Genomic DNA, 26,686 nt, shown 5'->3' on the forward strand with positions numbered 1-26,686 from the left:
TTACCTCCCTTCTACAGCCCTGAGGTTCTTTTCTCTAGGACACGGAGTTCTGCCTATCTCCTTCAGAAACTCCTCCTGTTTCTGAGAGCACTGGCGGTTGGGGCAGAGCAAGCTCCGCAGTCTGACTATGCCTCCTTGACTCACTCATCCTTCACCATGCAATTCCACGTAGCATCTGGAAACAAAGAGCATGTTATCTAGCGTAGCTGTGTAATCAGCCATTCCATAACCCTCAGTTTGGTGGCTTCCACCAGATCACCATGCCACTTCCCAGCCCTTCACTAATAGGTCAAAGCTGATGTATTTGAAGCATTACTGCAACAATTTCAGCTTTCCGAGAAGATCCTGGGGAGGCTGATGCTGGTACATGCCCTAAGGGAGCTCCGGTTTCACTCAACTTCTTGCTTTTGTGCAGGCTGCTACTCTATTATTCCACCTTCACACAGAGGTCTCCCGAAGGCACTCATGTTGGCAGTCCACGTAAATCACTGACAACAGCAGTACTGTTGAAGCAAAGAGCCAAATGCTTCCTGGGAATAAGTGACCCATTTTGGAAAAGCACATTTCATAGCAGCGGAGATAGGAAGCCTGGGGAAACACTCTGCTATTAACAACTGTACTAAAATAAGCCTCCTCTCTCAATTTTGTAACAATTGTTTTAATAAGTTTTTTGGCAAGAGGCTGGAATAAATGATCATCCCTTTGCTCTCGTGCCAATTGCATTAACTCCTACGCCCAGCGTCACTCAGACAATTGGGTCACAACAGCTGTTCTCACTTCACGCACCCAAGTTTGAGCTGCAGTTGGAAATTTTAGACATTTTTCTAAGACAGCTTCTCAGCAGCCTGAAGTTGCTTCAAATAAATGATCCAGAAATTAGGACAAATTTATGCTAAGATGTCTTCCCCCGATTAACCTGAAGTCAAAATTTATTTCTGCAGTAAAATAACAGCTTGTTTTCCCATCCTGTATCACAATGTTTACTGCATACTAAGGCTGAGAAAAACTGATGTATAACTGGGAAACAGCCTGAGGATTCATCTGTCCCAACTGGTCATCCAGACAGGGCAAATAAAAATAAACTGTGGCCCATGTGAAATATAAACCTTTATTTAGGGGCAAGAGAGTGAGGACGGAATGATGAGATCAGTTTTTTCCATCCCACAAGTACAACACTTTCCAGCTTGGGAGAATGAGCCTGAGGACAGGCAAGAGCTTTCAGCATATATATTTTGAAAATCCCAATCTTCAGTCTGATTAATAATGCACTTGCACTTGGCAGCCTGAAAATTTCACCTCTAAAAATCAGCTTTAGAGAACTGGCAGCCATAAGCACTCAATTTCAGCATCAAGATAAGCCTTTGGGAGAACACTCAAGCCAAACCCAGACACAACTGCACACTCTCCAGGCTGCCTTAGCTACTCCCTTTCAGCTCAGCTGCCTCAACTCCGCGTGAACACTTGCCTGAATAGATTCTTCTCATTTTGCCAACAGTGAGTGATGATTTTGCCAGTTAACTCCCACCACCGCAACTTCCACCATCTCTTGTTATTTGAGAAAATAAAACTGCAGCAGCTCTTCGAAGACTTTTCAGGAAACACTCAGATAAACCAGTGTTCCCAGTTTATACTCAAAAAGATCATTGGGAGCTGTCAGTCCAGTTCCTGCCTACACACCATCCCTACAGCTCTACTACAGCAGCACAAACACACAGTTAGGAAAGTGACTGCTCATAGCTAAAGAGCTAAGAAGTCCAGACCATCCCAGTGAACCTGTTTTGGATACGGAAACATTAACCAGCAGTTTAACTGACAAAGAATAAAGGCATCAGCCTCCACATGCAGAATTTTAACTTGTTATTTGGATAAGGATGGAGTTACTATGATAAAGGCATGGATCATGCTTTGACACACTTTCACTTTCTTATTTATAACCGTTAGACTGAATTATGAAGACCTCATACAGAAACAGAGGAAATGCTACAAGACAAAAGGCTGCAGATGTCCTGAGCTATAAGAAGGTTACAGGAAGCCCCAAGCTGTTCCAAATGAAAGGGAGGCCATGAATTAGGAAGTACTATTGGCACATCAGAAATCCAAATGCCAGTAGCAGATTTAAGCTCTTTTTTACCCCCCTACACCACATTTTAATATTTGCATCTTACAGTAAATCACAGTATTATCTCCTCTCTTATATCTAGCTTGCTTGTTTCATGGTACAATGGGATTTAATTTCTACTCAAGAAAGCTTCTGGAGCAATGCCTAGTTTGCAAAATAACATCTCACAAGGAACATATATTGACTGTAATTAATTCCCATAGATGGAGAGTCTAATTAACAAGATTTCAAGTAATAACTCAGTTGGATTTAATCCATGAAGTGAACTGGCAACACGCACCAGGAAAGAGGCAGAGGGTGCGAGGATATATGTGGGGAAGAAATCACACACGACAGGCAAAAGGACACGTTCAAAGTGGTTCCCAGCCACTCTCAGCCCTGGATCTTGTCTGTTTTCCATCACCCCGGTGGGTTTCATTTCTGTTCCCTTGTGCACGCTATTTCCTGCATACACAACACAAAATTACCTTGGCTATTTCAGTTTTCAGCTCGAAGATTAATATGCCCAACTCTCATGCACCATTCTTCTTAACAGGAGCACACTTCTGCAAGTTGTGCATTTCACTGCCATTGGACGTCCTTGTGCATCTAATCTAGCAACAGAACATGAAAGGGAAGGTTCTCAGTAACACCATCTTTATTGCCAAGTTCCATTTACAAAGAAAGGTGTTTTGTTCACTCTTGTCCAGGTTTTCAATAGCCAGGACATGATCAGTGCCAGCAAATACAGACTCAGCTTAGAAATCTGGATTTCAAAGATATACAGCAATACTTTCTAAGTTCAGTCCCCTCCCACTTATATACATTTTTATTTAAATTAACATAAAATATCATCACACTTACTCCAAATGTATAACATAACTTACATTGAATAATTAATACTTATTGCCTGTAGAAAAGACATTTTGGAATCCCATTCACCTTGTGTTTAGACTTCTTTCCATTTAAATGTAGAAGTGCACATTCAGGACATTTTTTTTAGTGAAGCACATTTCAGACATTTTTGAAATATATTTCATAGGAGGACAGACTTTCATGTTCATTAAATGCTTTAGTATACAAAGCCCAGATACAATCATTCTTCTAGAAAAATACATTTCCCTTTGCACCTGAAACAATCCAACTTGCAAAACAGCTCAAAAGGAAGCAAAAAGTTTGCAACAAAACATCAACACACATTCACAAGTGGAGATGCCTAAAGCCAGTCCCTAAAGCTGAAAATGCTCCCAGCAGGTCCCCTAGAGATGTAACCATCTGTTCTTCAGCGCTACCACAGGTAAAACAAAGCTCCTAGAAATCCTAACAGTCCATAAATGTAGAAGCTTGAAGCTATTCTCACTCCTCTTCAAAAACTATCCTTACATTCACTGTAAGAACTAACTGTGGCAGAAGTATTTAAATATATTCCCGCACACTCAGACTCTCATCTCATAGAGACCTGAGTATCAGATTGCTGTTACCACGTCTTAAGCCTATTTTACACCAGGTATGAGTGTCCACGGCCAAAAGATGACAAAAAAAATCTTGATTATTTTAAGATCACAACATTAAAAAAATCCTGAGAACACCATATACTAAGCTGAGCTTTAACTCTAACCTTTGTCATCAACAAGTATTCCTTGTCATTACTTAGTTAAGCCCTTTTTAAATAAACACGCTCCACACATTCATTTATGCTCAAGAGACAGTCACAACAATGACTCAAGTTTCCTTCCATATTCATTAAGAAGCACTGACTTCAAGTTAGCCAAACAAAACACATACTGCCACAGTGCATGTTTATTAGACATGCAAAACTTAGCTTTACATTTGCAATACATTAGCAAACATAACACAATTTAAAACATCCCGCCAAAGAAATCAACTTTGAGCAATGTGCATATCCTTAAAAATTCTGGGAGACCAAAATAGGGAAAATTTTGTACAAATGTGATATAAAAATATTTTTCCATATGAAATAACCTTCTGTTTGAGACTCAATCCAGAACTTCATGTCCCACATTTCTATTGCTGCTCAAAAATTCCAGAACAGCAGAAAAAAAGCACAAGTATTCCCCCCCTCCCCACCTCCTTAGACAGCTCTACCCCAGCAGGCTCTGCTTAGATCACCATCTGCTTTGCTGGAGCTGAGAGGAGACAGACAGAGTTGTTACGTATTTTTGTAATTCATGATGCAGACGTGTAGGAAAGATCAGAGCACCAGAGCACAAAGCACAGGAAATCACTCCAAAAACTCAGAGATAATGGAAGAGCAGTGCCCAGGAGAACGATGCCCTGCAGTCAGCAAAGAGCGACTGCAACAGTTCAGAACTTCCCAAACATATCAGGTGCCTATGGCCAGGATGCCTGAAAATGGGTAGGAACCTTATTAAGGAGAGTTACCGCTTTTTAGGGAAAATGCCCAGATCTCTATGATGCCTTGATTTCATGCCTCTTCCTGAATCTCTCACTCAACCCTAAGACTACAAGGTGAAGTTTTCCAGGTGACACCTGTTAGCACAATGTTCTTTTACGAGCAAATCTCCATATAGCTCTACCTGCTTAGTTGAGCTGGATAGCAAGGACAGCGCCTGAATTCTTAACATGACTTTTTTTTCTTTTGCAAGAGTGCTCATTAGGCTATTTTGTGTTTACCTCTAACACCTGTGCAGCAAAAGAGTGACCAATAACACCAGAGCACCAACAGCACCATGCGATTCAAGTCCTGTGTTCACTTTCACAAAGTGACTTCACATTTACACAAAGCTCAACCTGTTTGTCTTACAGCTTCCCCATGGCTTCAAGCAGAGAATTTTATGTTTCATTTACTTCAGGAGAAAAAGAAACCCATTTCCTGCTAGCAAAACGACCCTCAGCTGCGTGGCAATTATTGAGCTCTGTAATCAGTAAGCATCTGAGGCTCCTTGCTGTAAGCATGACAATTACAGCTACTCATGTCTTACTGCTTAATAAGAAAAAAGTCACAGTAACTTCAAGCCTAACGATTGCTGATGCTGCCACAGACTATTTTAAGCATTGATTTTTAAAATTTTACACAGAAGAATCCTTCAAATCCACAGAAAAACATTATTTCCCCCTGTATTCTGTCAACATGGGACAAAGGGTTTCTATGAATAACTGGACATTGACTCAAACTCTGATTACCATCTAACGTGGAGTCCTAAATTCTAGAGAAGGAAGAAGGGTTTTAAAGTGCTGTATGTCCATACTTCAAGAATATTTCAGAAGAGTAAATCAATTCTGGAAGATATTACTGATTTTTTTTTCTCAACAAATGACTTTACAGCACAGCTGCAATTTTCTCTACAGTGAAGAGCATTATGGAGTTTCTTTAACAGGTGTAATTTTATAAGGTCAGATTAATTTAAGGAACAGAAGTCAGAATTTTAGTTCATCATGAATTCACAGAATCACTTTATGAGTGAGCTGTGAAGGATGAGCTCACTCTTTACAGCATAATTCATGACTACGCACAAAATACAGCCTCCAGTATTAATACGTATGACTGTACTTCTAGTAAATTTGTTTTAACCCACATAGCTAGTGAAAAACAGGGCAGAAAGCTAAATGTTAGGTTTCTTCCTATATACAAGAATTTCAGCAAGAAAGAAATTATTGTACACAGGTTTATACTACAAGCATCACCCACTAGTAAGGCAGACACTGGAACTGAGCACTCCTTCACCACACACGTGCTGCCACTGTTCTGTTCACAAAGGAAACGCTGGAGCCCTGTCCATTGCTGCCCACCGTGCTACAGAACAGCAAAAGGACCTGCAAGAGGCTGTGACACTAAGCAACTGCTATCCTGGTAAAACTCAATACAGTGAGACACAGATCACAACACAAAGCAACATGCAGCAGGCCTTGTTTTTTTTGGTGTCTCTTCTCAAAAGGAAAGGACTATTAGAGATGTTTTATATTACCAGAATAAGGCTCAAGATAGGCACAGCCTCTACAAAACATGCCAAGCATTTACCACCTCACAACGTATTAGCATTTTTCTCATTTCTCCCCTTTGGCCTCCAGTATTGCACTGAAAGAGCAAGAATGAACAGTAGTTCAGCTGCTGCTCTCATTTGCAGCTTGGTGTTTGGATTTGGTTAAACAGAGTGATGCTACACTGACTCACATCAGCTTTTGTTTTAGAAGGTGTATTTATGGCTGATGTGCTAATGCTTTCTTGGTCGAGTTTCCTTTTTACAGTGAAACAAGGATAAGGAAATAGCCTTTGAGTTTTTCTGATAAGAGACAGATATGATACTCTTCAAGGAATTGCAGATTAGTAACAACACAACTCACGGAGATAAGATTGTCAGATGACGTACTGCAGCATCTCCAGAGCCTGTAATGCAGCATGAAGTGCAGTCAAACTGTACACACATAACAGTACCTCAGCTGCCTACTGAGAGCTGCACAGGAAACACCTGGTCGTGGGATTGAACCACCACTCCAAGGCAATGAAAAGCACAAAGTCACCTTTCTTTCATCACCATTTCTCGTGCAGTGTGGCTCAAGGGTGAGATTATGCATGCCTGTTAAAAGTCCCTCTGTGAATGGCCTTAATCTTGCTAGACCTAAATTTTAAATTAGATAAATAAAGATCAAGGTTTTCCTGTCTAGAATTAATACTATTTAGGGGAACTCAGCCCGCACAGTGGCATTTTCTGTAATCCAGGTCAAGAGTTAAGGTTAACAGCTAACATAAAATGCTTTCCAATTAAGGCATCATTTTTTATAATGATCTTTAGAGTATTACTGGGGCCACAGTGTAATGCTGCAACATGGTGGAGGAAGTCTAGACTGCAGGAAATTCAGCTAATAAAAATTTATTTATGTGGTCCTTCTGCCCAAATTGCTACTTGTTCAGATACATGTACATTAGCCACAACAGTGACTGCAGTATAAACTTACCCTAAGCACATGGAAAAAAGCTAAACCCAAAATCATGGCCTCTTACTCCAGCAGCAAGGCCAAATTCTCACCACCATACACCCATAACAGTGTTAAGAGCGCCTAATTTTCTCATTTCATTTTAGATTTCGTGCCATTCTGGAATGGTCGGAATATTTGGTAACTCAATTTGAGACAAAATAGAAGCCACAGAAAATCAGAAATCAATAAAACTGCATGCAAAAGCTAATAAGGGAGTTTAAAAGATGCTGTTTTTCAATAGCAGGCACCTTATATACATGTTTTACATGAAGGAAAAGATTGAAAAGCAAGTCAAGATACACTCGTGGATTATTAGATCTCATAAATGTAACACATAAATCAAGTGTTCTGCCTGACAGCAAGGAAGAGATACATTAAGATGGGAAAGTAGGCAAGAACTTTTCAGATTCACCTATTTGATAAGAAATCAATGTTAGTAGAGGCAGAACCAGGAAACTGATTGCACTGATGATGGAAATCACAACAGCAAGTTTACAGTAGACTTCAATGTTTGACAGCACTCAGTGTAATACACAGACCAACATGGACACTCTGCTCTTTTTTTCTACCAGCTTAGCTTACTACGTATGGAAACTGATCAGAAAGCTTAAATTTACCATTCACAGTAAATTATGTATAAAAATCAGCAAAGAGCATTCCAAACTTGAATTCACATTTCTTCACTGCTTACTGTCAAATCAGATTCAAGATCTATGAGGCAAAGTAAGGCAAACAAACTCGATTGCTTTTGTGCTGTAATTTCTTTTGGTGATACTTTAAAACGGGAAAAAAAAAATACCAACAATAGCATTCTCTTTCATTTTCAGACTTGAAAAGAAATTACTAGAACTATTTCCATGGGAAGAGAAACAAACAAATAATAATAATAAAAAAAACCACAAAAAAAACCAACAAAACCCAAAGACACCAACAAGAAAGATCTCCAATAACAAAACCCCCCAAACCTTTTAAGAATAAAAGTGCCTCTGTCTGCTTCTAGCTGTTCTTCAGTAGAAGGGGTATCATCATACCATCATTCCTCAGAGGTGTAGCAATTTGACTGTCAGAAGTGAGCAAACAAGCAGTAGATATTAAAATATTTCTTATCTTTGTAGCTAGTTAAGCAAAGACTAAAAATGTTTCAAAAATGTCTTGCAATCATATGACTAAGCAATTCTCATATTAAGTTTCAGAGTTTTACCTTATGAAAAAAATATTTTTAGATGCATCTTGCTTTGAATCAGACTTTGAAATAAATATTACACATGGGAAACAAAGCACTGAACCTTGGAGTCCTGTGAACACAACACAGAAAGGGGCGAGCCTGCTGGTATCATAGAGGCCTCCAAAAGCTGAATGAGATCAGAATAAAAAACAATGAAACAAATGGAAATGGAATCTTTGTACTATAAAGTAAAGTACTTTATACTACTGTTCCTGGTGAACAATATGCCTCCAGTTTCAAAGAAGTAGCAATTCAACATCTTGAAGCCAGGTATCCAAAAATGTCTTCGCTTTGCCTTAGCACTGTAGGTCTTTGACTATAAGGTTACTGCAGCTGGATCTTTATTTGATAATAGGAAGAAAGTAGGTGCTCTTGTACAACAGAAATGGCTAGGGAAATGTCCAATCCAGTTTCTTTTCTTCCCCTGGTTTAAATATGCCAAACATCTGATGCTTATTCTAAAAGCTGCCCACATTCTTTCATCGCTGGGCCTCTTCTTGCAGACCAGATGTCTCTGATGCTGCAGGAAGTATCTTGTGCTCCCGAAGAAACAAAAATACAATGAAGAATTTGGTTAATTTGCATCACTGCTTATCACAGTCTGTGGGTAAACTTAGTCAGAACACTCATCTTCTATCTCTTTTACCTTGCAATCTTCAAGCTCAGACTGCAAAGATGGCTGAGGAATGCAGCTGAACGTACGAATACTGTGCGAATCGACCGGTGGGACCAGTGTAAGCGACTCTACACTTAGTGCATCTGTATTGTCATCTGATATTAATGATATTGTGGGCTGCTGTGCAGGAATCAGGCTAGGGGACAGGTTTGCTGTTTCTATGTCACTGTTTTTTACAGCACTCTTGCTAGACTTTGAGACAGCTGAAAGAGTTTCATCAGTCAACGTCATCTGACCAGAAACAGTTGTGCGGGGCTGCTCGGGAGCTGGAGAGTCATCTATTAAAGAAAACATCAAGAAAGAATCAATATTAGATTCAACTTAGCATGTATATCATTCATTAAGCCAAAGAGTGTACTGTACTTCATGAATATTTAAGAATACTTGGGTGAAAAACGTAGTGCTATGAAGCACTGTGCTTAAAAATTTGCTTTTTAGTAATTAGAAACAACATGTAAAATATGGCACGATATCAAATGCCAGCACTAAACTGTTCACATCAAAAACTAGAACATTCACACATCTTATACTATACAGCAATACGGCAAATATTCCTAAAGAGAGGAAACAGAGGGGAAGAGTAAGAAAGCCTCCCCAGACTTTAGCACAGTCTAAACAAAATTAAGTGCCCCATACCTGGAAGCTCTTCAGAATTAGTAAAGAACCCCTGTACAACCAATCTGCCCAAGAGAACACCTATTTATTATTTTAAAAACAAAGATTTGGAAGTTGTTCACTCATTCCATTCTCTAGATTCAGTTTAAAATGACATCTGAGTCATAGAAACTACAACTACGAAAGGACAAAAAGGAGAATTATGTGCTTACGGTAATGAAGGTGCCACAAAATAAGCCTGTTTTTATGTAGGCTTTTAAATGAAATTTTGTGCTCATAGCCGGAGCATGCAACAGGGATAAAACTGGGAATGAGCCATTACATACTACAGGAAACAGATATGCTGCTGGCACTTCCTTCACAATGAAATAAAACATTTACTTGTCTTGTCCTTTTATTTTTTTTCCCTTAAAATCCTGCGAATGTCCCAGATCAGGGGGTACAGCCTTGTATGAGCGAGTATGCCCACAAATTTATCTTCTTTTCAGACTAGTAATAGATGCCATTAAAGTAACAGGTATCCAGCTTCAAGACAGACCATTTAGAGCTCATGTTAAAAAACAGCATGTGTTCAAGTGTACAGGCATCTGCAGAAAAGGCTACAAGGCAGTGTAGTGTGAATACAGAGACCAGGAATTGAACTCTGGTTTTAATACACAGTACCCTTAAAATATTTCACTTTCAATATAATTCCAATTATTTCTGTAAAAATAAAACAGAAAATGTGAACATAAGGGAGAAAAAAAAATACAAACAAAAAACCACATCAACAAAGAAAAACAAAGCTTAGAATGGAATGAGCATCAGTAAGACATCAGTGAGACAGCAGTAAAAGACAGTTTTGTTGGTTGTTACTATTATTATGTTTATTATTTTACCTTTCCCCAAACAAAGGTGCACTCTCACTTCGAAAATCATTCAATTTTACTTTTTCCTGAATCTGTAGCTAAAGCTTCTTGCTTTAAGGAAAACAAAATTTAGATTTAAAAGGACAGTCTTTGAAACAAAAAGGCCATTACTACTTATTTTTAAAAGTAAGGAGAAATTCAAGTAACTCTGCAGATTATTCTTCTTAGGTGTTACGAAGCTTTAGACAAAACTTGGCAGCTGATAACAGAAGTGATGCAACGCTTGCATGGAAAATGAATTGCTAAGAACTTTAAAATCAGGCAACAATTCATTCCTCTGAATTCCAAAATAAATGCTAACACTTCAATATTAAAAAAAAATACAGTCTCTTTGCAGTGGTTTTATCTCCTAAGCTCACAAAACCTTAAAAAAAAATTAAACACTTTGCCAAGACTTTTTTTAATAGTAAGAATTCACCAAGATTCAAGCAGCAGCCTGAGAAATTCTGGCAAATAAAGTACTGTCAGGCAGTGGTGTTCTGCTCAGGAATGGCATAATGTGTCAGGTCTCTACTGCTGCTATTTCACTCCTGGTTCTGGAGTTTCACTTCTTATATATTCAGGCCCCCTCTCCTGAGAAAATATGAGTGCATTTCCATGTAACTTTAATTCACTGAAAAGCTGACATTTCATTACACTACACTGTCCCTAATCTTTTCACACAGGATCTAAATGACTGAAGTGAATCCCTTCTTACTATAAGAAAAAAACATTTAGAAAAAACTTCATTAGAAAATAATCTGGAGTCAAAATCCACCATATTTTCTATTTGAAGGTCCTACAGTGCATTCAGAAAAAAATACAAAGAGATGGTATCAAGAAATGTAAGCAGAACAAACTCGGTGTCTAGCATCTCATAAGCAGAAAAGACAAAAGCAGAGCTCTTCCGTGCTTTTTGGGGAGGGTTTTATTTATTATTGATAGCAATAAGTCTCTCCCCTCTACTTTCCATCTTCCATTAGTCGCTGTCAGAATGTCGCTCCTGTCACTGCACTGAAGGGCAGCAGTGAGAGCATCCCTGCCAGAATGCCCAGAGAGCAGCCAGGCACCACTTAGTGCTCACAGGGGCAGGGAGTAAATATCAGTGCAGAACGAGAGGGGAGAAAAAGAAAAAGAAGTTTTAACCTTCTGGAAAAGGCCAACAGCTCTGGGTGCTATTTTGCAACATATTATCTCTTCTGGAATGATTGGTATCTGAAAACCAACCCTTCAGTCACAGCTGTAACAGCCAGAGATCACTGCCTGCCAGACTGACACCTGCATCTTCAGGACCGAGCACTCAGATTCACTGGGCCTTCAGGTGGGCACAGAGCTTTATGTGTTCATCATCATTATTACAATCTCCCAAATGTTTTGGATGCAGGAATAGAAAAAAAAATAAAATCAGAGTGTTGATGAAGTGCTAAATGGAGTAGGAAATCCAGCATCTTGGAATGAAAATTTGGAATATAGAGTATTACAATTAAAAAAACAAAACAAAACAGCAACAGAGTGCTGTGTTGATGTAGGAGGTTTTCGCATGTACCTCCCAGTTAACTCAATGCATCACTTCAGGTCAATAATTCCAAGTAAGAAAACCTTGGAAGCTCATAATTTTGGAGCTGTTTTGAACTCATGTACAATTCAGCAAAGGATCCAAATAAATATCCATGCATTTACGTATGATCTGAACTGTCTGTCTCTGAAATTGGGAAAATCAATTGGAAAAAAATATATCCTCCAACTGGAAAAAAATTATGAACAGATTATTACAAGAATGACTGTCTTTAAAAACTAGATAGTTAGCAAGCTATTGATTCAGGGGTATCAAGGCACCCAGTCTGCTATATGTATATATATCTGCTATATATCCCTACTCACTATCTGTAACTTACATCTTCACTGCATACAGTAATACTGAGTAGCTTTCAAAAAGACCCAACTTTTCAAATTTGGTTCCAGTTTACTTTTGACTTTTGGATAGAAAGAGCAAAAATAATGACAATTGTCATTTTTACCTGAATAAAATCTGGTCTCTGAAACATACTCTTCAACGTGACAAAGTTACCACCCAATATGGGAAAAATGCCTATTTACCTCTCCCCAGCTCACGTGTTCAAACAGAAGTGTTCTGACAAAAAAATGTCAGACTGGAATTCAAGTACCAAACAAGATTCAAAACCATGGTGTAACTTTGCAAAGCATTGGGTAACACCAGCTGTCCACAGCTGTGAAGGGTTCAGCACTTCTATAGTACTACCAAGGTTATCATTACAGAAACAAAACACTTCTGTTATATCATCTTATGCTATAATGGTTATTAGGGAAAAAAGATAGGAGAGAATAGAAAAAGGTAAGAATGAATATAATCTACAGAAAAGCACCTTAAACTGTACAGCTATATACAATAAAAGGATAAACAAAAATATAAATAACGGTACATTAAGTAAAAAGACACAAAGCAAGTTTAATAAATGAAAAACAGTATTTCTATAATATTAACAGAGTAAAATATTTTTATGCCACGGTGGTGAAAAAAGAAATTAATTAGACTCAACACAGGTTACAGAACTGAGAACCAGTCTGAAGCCTACTTCCATCCTTTCTGTTTATGCTTCCCCTCCCCAATCCTTCAGGCAGACAAGCAGCCCATAAATCCATTTGCCTGAGTCTGATGATAAAAAGAAGCAAGTTTGTACCATCACAGTCTGAGGACAATCTTATACTGAGTGTTGTCTCTGTTTTACCTGAGTTATAAATTTCTTGCTGCTAGCAAATACCTGCGTTACTGTCCATTCTGGACCCTGTGCTAAATTCCACTACAGCCATGGCTGCCCCTGTGCAAATGAAGACATGGCTGCTTTGAAGCTGGAAGTTTGATAGATCATTTTGTGGTATGCAGAATTGTAGTTTCTGGGGAGAGAGCCATGAAATATGGGAGAAACTGTAGGTAAGACTTTCAGAAACAGCTGAAATCCAGAAATTGCAGCACAATTCTCCCCCAAATCAGTACAGTCAAATATTAATGATGCTTTCTTCAATTTCCTACCTCACTGCCACTACTGCAAGCATGGAAACCAAGCATGCTCTATTAACTTTATGGGCTTTTGAAATCTTATGGAGGAACCTGCCTGAATGGATATTGCGTGAGTTTCGGTTGCAGCTGCTGCTTGAAGACCTAAACCCAGTGTCCACCGTGACTGTCAGCCTCCGACAGACTAAACACCCGCCGTCGTCCTTTCCTGCCAGACCTTACTAGAGGAAAACACAGCGATATATCATACCAAGGCTGTAACAGTGAAACAAGGAAGGGAAACTGGAATGAAGACAAAGGATAAATGTTAGAGCAGCAACAAGATTAAAAGTGACGAGGACGCATCTGTAACTGCTGGTATCTCCAACACAACTTGAGACCTCAACGAGTCTTTTTAAGTTTGGGAAACAGTTCTGCAGCTAGAAGTAGTCATTCTTTAGAAATAATGAATGAAGTTACTGTTTCCTTACCTATCTGGAAACATACATAATGCAGTTTGGACTACCTGAGGTCTGACAGCATTACACGGAGGCAATACCTGTAGGCTTTTTCATCACAAACTACATATGTGCTACAAAACCTTGAGAAAAGCTATCTATTACAAATTCTAGTAATATAGCATTATTTGGATTCCCACTGGCAATAAATTACATGAGGTGCCCCACAGCACAGATGATAATACTTCAGCCCACTCCGTGCTACTGTCCTAAGAAGTGACACTGAAGTATTATACTTGGATTAAAACAAAGGCAAATACAGAACTTTAAAAGATAGCAGCAGTTAAGATGATGGTGCTTGGTGCATAGAAAGCTTCTGAGCAAGAAACTTTCTAGAAACAAAAAACTAGTTACTTGCCTAATTAGAAAATTACTAGCATTGGAGAACAGATCATACCACGTTTACATTACTGATCATAAAAGAAATAGGGATGGTTTCAGTAAGACAGCAGGCACTGCTCTCACAGGCTCTCCATCCTTGATCAAGCATCCTCTACTTGGAATACTAAGTTTTATTTTGCAGATGGTATCCAACATTCTCTGCAACAGGGGACATGATTTTCATACTTATTTTAGACCATTTACCATTAATATCTGCCAGAAGCATGAAATAAGACTTCAGTGGCATAGAAGATCATTGCCTCCTGGAGTCCTCAATAACCACTGCTCCAATGTAAACATTTTCTTAAGTGTTGAAGCCAAATGAATTTTAAAGCCTTAAGCAACTCAAAGAGTGATAAAATACAACACTCATGCCATTACATACCCATAACTCTAGAAGACTGCTAACTTACAGTAACAGCTTCTTTATCTTAATCCTTGGCTTATATAAAAATAAGCACTTCAGAGAAGTTCACGGTTCCAGCAAATGCAGCCAAGAAGAGACTGTATTCTAAGTTCAGAAATTTAATGATAAAAATCTGCCTAGCAAGAGCATTTTTACTGTAGGCAGAGCAGCACTTCAGATGGACATGCTCATTTTAAAAGACTGTAAATATGAAGAAAAACACCTAATAGAGCATTTGCAGAATTTGCTGTACTTTTTCTATCTTGCCATGGGCTACTCTTTCTTTAAGGGATGGACTCTGCTTTTTCAGTTTTAAGGAACAGGGCTAAGCTTAATGCCCAGGTATTGTAAATGCAGGAGCTGCTGGACTTTAAGAAAAAAAAAATCTATGCCACAGAGTACTGTGACAATGGTTGGTAAACTCAGGAATTATACAAGCTTCTTTTGCATCCGATAAAGTAGTTAATGCAACTGTTGTTCTCTTCCATTAAGAGAAATGCACTCAATCAAATGATTCTGCGTAAGTTCAGTTAATCTTCCTTCTCACAGTATGATACTGTTTGATGCATGATGGAGCAAGGAAAACATTTTTTTTTTTTTTTTTTACAAAACAAAAGACCCATGATTTTCTGTGATACATTTTCAAAGGCTTTTTTTTTTTTAATTGCTTACCTGTTAATCCTGTAACATTTGTATTTGTCAACTAACAAATGCGCAACGTGTCTTTATTTTGTTCTCATCTATCAATATTCTATGTAAAATTCAGTGTATTATGCTCTCAATATCTGTGTAGATTACAAGTACCAAATTTTGAACACCTTAAGTCTGTCAATAAACAATCTTGGGATGGCATGATCTCAAATTTACAGCAGAAACAGCTGATGTTGTTCTTAAGATTGTTGAGGTGATTTTCTTGAAATGCACATATTAATCTCTTTTTTTTGGTTAGTTGACCTTCTTGCCAGAAGCTCCTGAGCAACCCTGCGTGTTCTCCATGGTCAACAACCCAATCAGCTGGTACAAAAAACTTGAGAGCAGAGAAAGAACACGTTTGTGTGTATTTTGAATGGAATGGGAAACGAGAAGGACTCTAATGTGACAGACTGCAGCAGCATTCAAGTGCTACCTTGGAGCATAAAGCAGATCTTAGCAACTTCTTGCTGCTAATTAGCTACTTGCTACTTCCTGTTTGAAGGCCTGAAGCAGAAAGTCCCTTAAGTCCCATGCAGAATTGATATGTGAGCCTCAGCACCAACTGTTCATCAACCCATTGCTCTGAATTAACTACCTGTGTACATACAGTAACTGTCTTTTTTGTTACTGCCCTCTGAGTTAGCAGAACAAAATCCATGAGCTTTGTTCAGAGTTCATCCCTGCAGCACATCCTTGCAAGTTGATGACTCTGTGCTGAAGCAGCTGAAGCAAATTCTCACATTCATTTTCACAGACCTTACTGAAGGTTACAATCCCAAAATAGTGATGTGACACAGAACAGTATCATTACAACTAGGCTTCCTAAAGCACCTATCAGAATCCCTAGATCCTATGGAGAAAAAAAAAACAAAAACAAAAAACAACAACAACAACAAAAAAATCCCCACAACACAAAGCATCCTACACCAAAACCAACACCACCATCCAACACCCAAACACTGTTCTCCTGTATGATGTGGCATTCTGAACATGCTACAATGAAGCCACAATGTAGAGGTCATACTAAGCGCTGGCAGCTGAACTGGTGAAGTGCAGATAGAAATCACTTTTCCAAACTTTGATTAGTAGTACTATTTAGTTCAGAACAGCATCCTGTTATCACACTTTTCAAAATGCAGCACAAATAAACAACTTTGATACACAAACAACAGCATATTATGTAGATTTTCCTTTTGGAATTATAATATATTCTATTCTCCAATGAGGTACTCTCTTTCTAGATGAGGAATTACATCCTCCAGATCTATTCAGCTTTTCATAGAAGTCTTGAAAGCACTTGAAAGACCTCTGTCTGACCTCCATGGGATAGACTTATTTGATCCTTTTCTGAACTAACATGTTGCTTACTGCAACAGCAAGAATTTAGATTTTAATTTTCATTTCTTTTACAGTTATCTCCTAGTCACTAAAAATCACAGATGCCTTTTCAATTCTGGATCACAAAAAATTCAAATTCAGTAAGGGAAATAATAGCTGAAACTTTTCACACAGCTAGGGAGAATCGTGTAGTGAAACATGTTCTGTCTGTAATGCTAATCCATATTGAGACTTCTGTCAAATCACAGTGCTTCACTGTGTGATCTCTGCTTACTTATCCTAGGCCTTCAAAGACCAGATAACAGCAAGTAACTGTTAGCCACGAAAATAAAATAAGATCCTTCCAATGTTTTAGAAAAACAACTCCAATTTTATTCTGGAGTTGCACATATTGTAGGAATATTGCGACTGTGTGTTAGTTTATTGAAGTAAGAAATGTTTTTTAATATAGTGTCTGGATGCTAGAATGCTTTATAATCTATTCATAAACTTGATAAGCAGTTTTTGCTTACCCTTCTCCAGTGGCACTTCTTGCAAGGATAGTCACTTTGGATGTATAATTTACACTGATCTCCTGACAGCGTTCAGTAAGCAAAGTTATTTCGTGACATATAAAACACTAAATGCCTAATACAGACTGTATCACTTCCTACTAGACTGCAAAAAAAGCTCACTTTTATCTTCACATGACTTAAATGAAAGCAAAAAGGTGTGTCTTAATTGAGGGAACCACAACAACCATTTCAGAGTGATGAACGTCAAAACAGACTGTCAAGAAGGGGCTGTTAGAAAATGCCTTGTGAATCCAAGTCAATTCTGCTTTGGTTTTTTTTTTTTTTTTTAAATATCCAGAAAGAACTAGAGTAGGGTCAACTCTGAAGTAAAAGCATTTCAATTTGCACCCTTCAGAATTTACTTCTTGCTTAGCCTTCAGCTGGAGGTTCTCTACCTCACATTCATTTTGTTTTCAAAACAAACATCATTGCTGGATTTCTGGTAAACACTACACACACAAAAAGGAGAAGAATTAAGTCACTGTAAGGCAACAAGAGATCCCAGTATAAACTATCTCACTGAACTTACTGACCAACTCAAACACGTGCCAGCTACATTCGTGCAAGTTATATTATCAGTCAATTTAAATGGCTGCTTCAGCTCCAATGAAATAGCCTCCTCAGATGTGGTGTTCAGCCAAGAGTGTTATTTAGTTATTTGAAAGTGTTCCATACTTGGCCTCTTGTTAAAAATTAACAGAAGAATCAGATAAATATACAAAAGCCCAGTTGGAAAAACAAAAACAAAAAAAAGCTTCATGTGGACATAGACTTACCCACTAGGGCAAACAAATGTCACTCTGAATTTATGCAGAACCAAAGTTCTGTTTAAACGACGACACAAAAACCAAAACACTTCAAATTGTACATGCTAGGAGACAAATCAGACAAACAGGATATCATTTAACCAGTATTTAAGATTGTCACTGAAAGATGCCAAGTATGTAACTCCTTATCCAATAGAAAAATCTGAAAACATCATTAAAATTTGCACCACAATCTACTTTAACTAATTTAGGTAAATGATCAAGTGATCTGATACCATAAAGCCCTACCCTGTGTTTAACTCAATAACATCAGAAGTCCATTTGACAGAAACATCTACAGTTCTCCACAACTCTTGGTGCCTAAGCTGAAAATAGTGATTTAATACCTGAGGGACTCTGTGCAACAGAAGGAGTGGAAGCTGAGCTTGCAGCCACTGAATCACAGCGCCCTGTACTCCCACTGCCACTGGACGGCGATGGTGACGAGAGTGGTGATGGATGGTGCTGATTTATACACTGGGCTACAGCAAAGCCTGCAAGAAAGGACAAGAAAGTTTACCCATAAGTAATTAGCTTGTCAAATTTCACCTACAGGAACAAATCAAGAAACACTAACAGAGAATGCTGCATCAGAGTGATGTTAATTCCATCAGGTGACTCAGAGGATGTACTCTCTCTCATCCTCATCTCAGGTGCCTGAAAATCTGAATGCATCTTACTCAGAACATTGATGCTACATATGAGTGCAGATCAGGGAACAAGGATATAGAGGTTAGATGATGCAAAATATTATAAAACAGAGCTTGTGCAAACAGTCTAAATGTGTCAGTTTGGGGTATATATAATGGTTGTACTCCTTAACATAACGAAAATGATCAGTTAAAAGTAAACAAAAACAGCCCATGGAACCTTTCTTACTGCAGTAAGAAGAAATTCACAAAAGATGTGAAGGTCAAGGTCTCAGAAATCCAACATGAGAGCCAAGACAAGAAGAATACATGGAATCTATATTGCACACTCACTGCACAATACTTCCTTTTTTCTCTTATAGTGAAAATTCACAGAAAATTCCATTTTAAAGGTTCCTAATGCAAAAAGATCTACGTTGTATGCCTACATGAACTCATCACATTATGACGCCCATTATAATCTTGCCACCAAACAGCAGCTAAAGACACAGCTATAAAGATATAGCAGATACAGCAGAATGATCTTCTTAGGCTCTCATACTACTTTATTTAAAAAAAAGAATACATTTAAGTGTCTTCTCAAAACTGTAACTCAGATTCCCATCAAGTCATGTATGGTGCTTTCCAACATTAATGCTGTATAATCTAACAATTTCTGTCCTGCTCTGCTAAGTGGGTAACAGCCAGTTTTCAGGAATGTTTGTAATTCTAAAAACAACAGCTAAAGAAATCCCCAGCATACTGTTAGTTTCTGAGAAATCCAGAGCAGGAAGCGATCTGCAGAGTACGGGCTGCAGCGTTCAACTGTGAAGAAAACAGGAAAACTTCATGCAAGAAGTCTTTGCATCAAGGCTACAAAGCAGAACATGGAATTTAATACAGATCATCACCTAGTCTTGCTTCTCTGCAGAATATGAGATGTCAGATCAGCATAAATAACACACAGTTGTTAAAAAACATTGAGAACCTGCAGCGCTTTCACAACAGGCTACAGAAATTTGTCCTTCAAGGCATGTTACAATCAATAGTCATTTTCTAGTTCTTATTTTTTTCAAAAGGAACCTGCCTAGGATTCAGCATTCCTTCTGCAGCATTCTGTATTTGTGAAAACAAACAAAATACATTTTAAATCATCATCAGTAGTCACTGTAGCTTCATAAATTAGGAGAGTGTGTGCCACCAGACTTGCATAGCCTGATAATCTTATTTGCCTTTAAGGTGCTCCTACAGTAACAGGCCAAAAGTCGTTTCTAATTTATTCCAAAGGCTTCTTCACCCAGCCCGCAGCTCCCCCAACTACCTAGAAATTGCTTAGAGCACCCAGATAGATGTTATTAGTCAAAGAACAGTAACTGATCTAATTACTGATTTGATAGTTGCCAGTTTGGGTAGAAATTGCAGAATGTAATTTTAACGTTCTTCACTATTTTTAGTGTGTCTTTGAAAATTAATGTCCAAAACCTCTACCCCATAGCACAACCTGCTTCCATTGGGAGAGCCTCAAAGACAACCAGGGGCAACATACAGCTACAGACAGTAACACGAAGAGAGCTGACTGGAATCCACCACTGCTTGAACTGTGCTTTGGCTATTCCACAGAGAAACAAAATATCAGCCTTACAGACAAATTATTCATATTTTCAGGCAAGTTTTATAAGACACTGATCAAGATTTTCCACTTTGTTTGAGTACAAGAGGTTCTTTAGGAATGATTTCCTCATCTGTCACTCACTGTTCCACTTTTCCAACAGAAACAGTCCTGAAAACAAAGTTCCTTCCCCACTGTAACACAGCGATAACTATTTCCTATGCAAAAGCCAAATTGCATCTCAGGCACAGGTAACAACACTGCCTGGAGGCCCCAAAGCCTCAGCAAGCAGGTTTTTTTTTGTTTTTGTTTTTTTTTCTTTTTCTTTTTTTTGCTTGGCTACCAAATAGAACAAGCAGAGATGGGCTCACAGCTGGTTCACAGGACTTGAGACACCCATCCTCACCCAGACAGGCCGGACGAATGACACAGAACTCAGCTTCATGGCACCCTTCTATGGGGTAAAGCATAACTTGGACACAAATATCAGCAAAAAGCTTTCTTTCCCATTTCATTTCCTGCGGGATTAAAATCATTTATATTGTATGGAAGAACTGTAGTGCATTAGCAATGTGTCTGGTTGACGTGGTTTACTTGTGACAATTTCAAATTATCACTACATTTTAGGTATTCAAAGTTCATACATGTGGAAGGCTTTGTTTATGCTGAGCTGAAATCTGTCAAAGACAAGAGAGTCTTTGGAAGAGTTCAGACACTCTACAATACAATCTTTTAAGAACACACTGTATTTGAGGAGAGAAGCTTGCAGCTGGGGACTGCAAGCAAAGAAAAACCCAAAAAGTTAATCCCACTTGTTTCCAAAGCACGGAACTTCAAAGTTACTTTATTTCCTTAAGACATCATGTTCAGTTACATATGACAGATGTTTCTGTTTGCCATTTGAAGTTATTGCATTTTCCAGTGCTTATTAAAACCACCTTGAAGCTTATGTTCCTATTTACAACACAATGAGCTTGTTTCTGCAGGGACAGAATTAAGTAAGTGTGCTCTGGCTCATAGCAGACTTTGAAGAAAGAGCATTCAGTTCTTGTATCAACCTCTTGCAACGATTTATCAGAACAATACTGCTCTGCAAAATGACAGGTCGAGGACTGACAAAAAGATTTGCTTTCACAGTGAGAATACTCCAGTTCCGACAAACTTCAAGAAGCACTTCATGCACTTGGTTGATCTCTATATGTTAAAGACTCAAGGTTTGCAACAGCCTCCAAACTGTGATCAGATGTCTAAACAAGTCTGGATATCTACCATGAGAGAAAAACCAGTGAGTTGCCCTTTACTGTGTCTCTCAATTAGCATTTTTTCCCCTTCAATCTGATTTTTCAGCTCAATTTTTAAGTTAAGAGTTTTCATGGTTTTGCTATTACAGTAGTAAATTATTTCACCTCAAATGGCACCTGTATCATAAAAATCTAGACGAACCAAGATGTTTATTATCTGCTTAGAATACCATGAAATTACCTCCTAGAATTTTAATACACTCTTCGAGCACAGTTCATGAATTGCCTGTCCTGCACAGTTCCAGTGATGACAAATACCACTGTACTGCTCACACTTCCCTCATTTCATATTTTCCTTAGAAGATCATACTCTTGTTGTGGTTTCTTAAGCAACATTCTGCTGTAACAACAACGTGCCCATAGGGATCCCTTGATTTTCTCACTGAGACTTTCCTTAGGCTGAGTCCTCCTAGAAGACAGAAGCTTTTACTCATTGCTTCAGGCTTTGATAACAGCTCTTCAGCAGCACATCTTGCCTTCAGTATGAGTTGCATCCACAACTGTTAGTTGCTTCCAGTGCTTTCCTCACTCTCCCATGGAAAGTATGAATGGCAAATTTTCCCTTTCATTGGCAGTTTGCTGAATTATTTACTGTTGCCATCACACAAATGCCACGAATTACCTAACAACGTACTACTACTTGCTGTCTTTGCTGTGTAGCAAGCACTGAAAATGCAAATGCACCAAGTAATACTTTATTCTTCTTTGAAATGGGCAATCTGCCATGGCACTGGATGGATGATTCACTCTTTATAGAGAATCATCTGCACGGGGAATTTGCCAACGCCTTGCAGCAGACAATCAATCTCCATGTTAAATCCCATTTAAATATAAAAAAAGAGATTACAAGAAGCATATGAAAGCTATAAAGTACAGATATGAGAAGTTCGGAAAATGCTTTTAACAGCAACACATACTGTCAGTCTGCAATACAAGGAAAAAAGCCAAAATAGATGAAGAAAGGAAGGCACACAGACAAAAGCTGATAAACCACAGTTGTGCCATTAACTGAGCTTCATGTGTGGTCCTACCTCTTACCCTGTACTGCCCATGCTTACAGTCAGGACCCAGACTCAAAACCCCCTGCAGAAACACAGTGCTATCTGAACGGCTGTAGTACTTGCATCATAATTTTAGATGGGTGAATGACACTTCACCAAGCTTTTGTCCTACTTTAACTTACTACTCATCACATCCAAGATAAACACTACTTGAAAGAATTACTTAACAGCTGTGCCAGGAGGCACCTGCTTTAGTTAAGATAGTCAGGATAGTTTGGTAAGGATCTCTTCATTCCATTAATATACATAACTTTCTTTATTTTCAGAAACCAAGTTGATCGATGCTCTACAATCTTTTAGCTAAGTTATACTGAGGTTACACACAGTAACACCAGATGGTCTGCCAAAAGCTAACCAAAAACTAAAGTACTCAAGTACAGTTTCACTCAGACAATTCTCTAAAGCAACAAGCAGTCAATAAACACAAAGGAGAATTTTGAAGACTGAACTTCTCAAAATATTTTAAAGCAATCTCTTCCCTCCTTGATTATTCCTCTACTCCAAAGCAATACAAGCACTACCATGTTTAAGACAACTTTTCTATCAACTGCCCTAGCATGTTTGGATGAGAATGTTTCCTGAACGGAAATATTTAAGCACTCACCCTGCCTGAAAATCCAACAATTTTCTAAATCTACAGCTAACGTGGAAAGAACAATAAATCCGTACTTAGGACAGCCCTTCATAAAACAGCATCCAGATGGGATTTTTTGCACTTCCATTAAAAACAAAAACTTTTAAAGCTGTGGGTCAAGATGCAACAGCAGACGGTTCTTCTGGGAAGCTAAATAACAAGCTCATGAAGGCTCCATGTATTCCATGGTAAACAAAACAGATATTAATTTCAAATTGCAGTAAATACATGCAGCAAAACAGTAAACAAAACTGTATCCTACAGCATCAGATCCAGAACTTCCCTAAGCTCTATTCAGACAATATCTTGCGTAAGCTTCCATACACGCCTCTGTTTGAGTATTTGACTACTTGAAATAAATGGCTGTTTTTTTCCAGAGACATTGTCCTCATACACTACCATAGGCTGACCAGGACTCAGAATGGATTAACATCCAAAAAACTCAGCTGCCTCAATGCCTGGCCCTAGTTCTTGCAGTGGCCCATGTCTGTTCTGCTTGCCACAAGATTACCAAGCTTCTTTCTGAAAGACCATACCGAGACTCAGTGGTTTTTCAAAGTGCCTTTTATGGGAAACAACTGAACAATCCAGCAGACACAGGTACAGCTAAATAGTATGCTTTCTTCAGCAGTCTATCCATCTTTGGAATTTTCCATCTCTTTTCTCTCCTGTCCTCATATAACGCTCCTAGTTGAATCTGCTCAACCACCTACGGTTCAGTTGTTTTGGTAAATGGATCACCATGAAGACTACAGCAAGAAAAGACCTTTCTTTGAAGACAGCACTGAAATTCAACCCACAACCACTTGTGCTAAAGGAACTGGTGGGTCGGTGGACAACAGTTGAATGAGTGGCTGCTGTGGAAGGCAGCTGAGCAGAAAACTGGAATTTAAATCTACTCTCCTGCTGAAGATGGGGAATCCCAAAACAACACGTTTAGCACGCCCTTGGGCATGCACTGCATGAATATTCATTTTTCATTACTGCAAGCACAATGAAGTTTTGAAGTTTTTAATTTTAGTCCTACACCAGTGTCATTGCAAAACAGTTCAGCATGTTTTATCACTTTGAAGGTGAGAGAAAGATGCTAAACCCAGAGCAGCCTGATTCTGGGGATCAGCTTAAGACAAGTACAGCAAGATACTTTTTCTGCATTTTCAGAGAAAATTTTCCCCAATTTCACTCGCAGATGACTGAACTCAATCCTTGCAAAGGCCATTCTCAAGCTCCACCTGACTACCTACAAATTGGCAGGATTTTCTGACCTCCATACAACTATTTAGAGTTCTTTGTTAAGAGCCTAAAAACCCAGTGAACTTTTAATACTAAATCAAACTATATAATAAACTATACAATCAATATATCCAGGAGAGGCTGCAAAGAGATCCTTGTTTGTTGCAATTGTTTTTAGTAATGCAGAAAATTATTTTAAGCAAGTACACCAATGTCCATGTTGGTGATTTTTGAAGGAAAAAAAACCACACGTGCTTGTGAAAGCAGCTAATTCTGCTTGGTTTTCTAAAGAAAAATTCTTTTTGCAAGTTTTGTGAATGTCAAATGCACGTTTAACTTTCTATTTTCCAAGTTACATAATTCACTTCCTAAAAGCTGTAATTGGGAGGGCAGACCAGAAACAAAGTAATAGTTTCTGGAAGGTACAATGTAACAGCTTCCTGCATAAGGTTAAATGGAACAAGCAAGGCGATGCTTCACCAAGTGCAGAAGAACAAAATTAACAATCTGAGAAACATTTAACAGTCGCACAAACAGAAGTTATTACACCTAAATGCATCGATCCCAAGGCATTCATCACAGCTTTAGATGCAGAGTTTGTGCTAGCAGAAATGTTGCATAATGCTAGGGAACAGAATGGGGAAAAAACACAACAATGCAACAACTGCCTGCAGTTATTTCTGAAAATCTGTTCAGACTGGATAGATTTTCCAACAATATCATTATCCTTGTCATCCTGTTCCTGTTCAATCGTTTCCCATAAAAAGCGCTTTGAAAAACTATTGAGTTTCGCTGTGGTCTTTCAGGAAGAACCTTAATAATAACCTTGTGGCAACTAAAATGAGAAGCAAAACAAGTTAGTTCAACAGATTTCGGTATTTTAGTATTATTTTGGGAACGTTGCTTTGTTTCTTCAAATCATTTTAGGGGAGTTTTGCTGATAATTTCCACATAACAGGCAGATTTGCAGCACCCCTTCCTTACCTATAACATCATGCTCAATGGGAAAAATGAAAAATAAACCATAAGTTTGGGCATTATAATAGTTAAGGTTCATGACTTCTTTAACCCTCAAGGTAAGTGGACACTGCCATTTCAGAGAACATAAGTTTTATTACACTTTTCAGTACAATATATATATATATGCCACATAAAAGGACATACCTTGTCCTTATTTGTATGCTTATTAAAATAACTAAAATCGGTAATAAAAATGTGAACATAATAAATACAAAATCTATTTTTAAAGCTATCACCAAAGAGCAGTCTCTGCAATCACAGAAACAAAGTAGCTTTCTACCTTGTGTTCGTTATCATCCTTCTAAAAACCAGCTTCCCTCACATGAAATACCCAGCAGGATATCATGATAGACTTCCCTACAAATCAGCACTTTGAACTCTCCGCGCCGAACTGCGGGGAACTTCCAGGCTTCAGTTTGCTTTACGTGAATATAAGCAGGAGAGTAATTCCACCTCAGCTGGCACACACCACTACAATGAGGCTTCCTAAAAATTCCATAGTGGGTGATCACATATTTATTCAGGTGAATGTTTTATGCAGTTTAAACATGAAAAGCCCACAGTTATATGACACAGTACATCTTAAATAAAGTTGTGCACCAGTCAGTGAGCAAGGGGTGAGGGGTGAATAACCAAAGGGTGAAGCATACGCTCAAATAGCTGTGCCAACACCCTGGGAAGGCATTTAGGACATTTTGACCAAGGCTGCTTAGATTTGTCCAACTTTTTTTGTTTTTCCAAGCTACATTTTTTTCTTGCAACTCTTTGCACTGAAGTATTAAGTTCCACAAAGAGCATTTCATGAGAGTGGCAAAAAAACCCTCCTTCCTTTGTTTCTTATATGGAAGGAAAGCACTGGTGTCTAATATGAGTACCTCAGTACAGGACAACAGAAAGAAAATACAGTAAAAACAAACACTCACAAAAAAAAAAAAAGATGAAATACATCAAGTCACAACAAAATACTGAGTGTGGCAATGGCAAAACATTCACACCACGCAATACAACTGCAGATAAAGGATTACAAGTGTGC

The 26,686-nt window shown here is 38.4% G+C and overlaps 1 protein-coding gene across 6 annotated transcripts in view; it reads right to left on the bottom strand.

The window, feature by feature from the left end:
* Positions 1–2,502: 2,502 nt before the first annotated feature.
* The window catches only part of CLEC16A (C-type lectin domain containing 16A), a 62,284-nt gene continuing 38,100 nt past the window's right edge, over positions 2,503–26,686 (bottom strand). For 2 of the 6 annotated variants that reach the window (XM_042864599.1, XM_042864602.1), the window contains 3 exons: positions 18,514–18,660; positions 13,589–13,708; positions 7,904–9,233 (listed from right to left, as the gene is read on the bottom strand). In XM_042864599.1, coding sequence (XP_042720533.1) covers positions 8,893–9,233; positions 13,589–13,708; positions 18,514–18,660 — 608 coding nt within the window. In that variant the 3' untranslated portion in view covers positions 7,904–8,892. Of the gene's footprint in view, positions 2,713–7,903; positions 9,234–10,448; positions 10,530–13,588; positions 13,713–18,513; positions 18,661–26,686 lie in introns of those variants that run through there. The other 4 variants (XM_042864603.1, XM_042864601.1, XM_042864604.1 and 1 more) reach the window with 4 other exon arrangements.

This window comes from Lagopus leucura, unplaced genomic scaffold (assembly GCF_019238085.1).
Source record: "Lagopus leucura isolate 7727_CA_CO unplaced genomic scaffold, USGS_WTPT01 Super-Scaffold_760, whole genome shotgun sequence".
Lineage (NCBI taxonomy): Eukaryota > Metazoa > Chordata > Aves > Galliformes > Phasianidae > Lagopus > Lagopus leucura.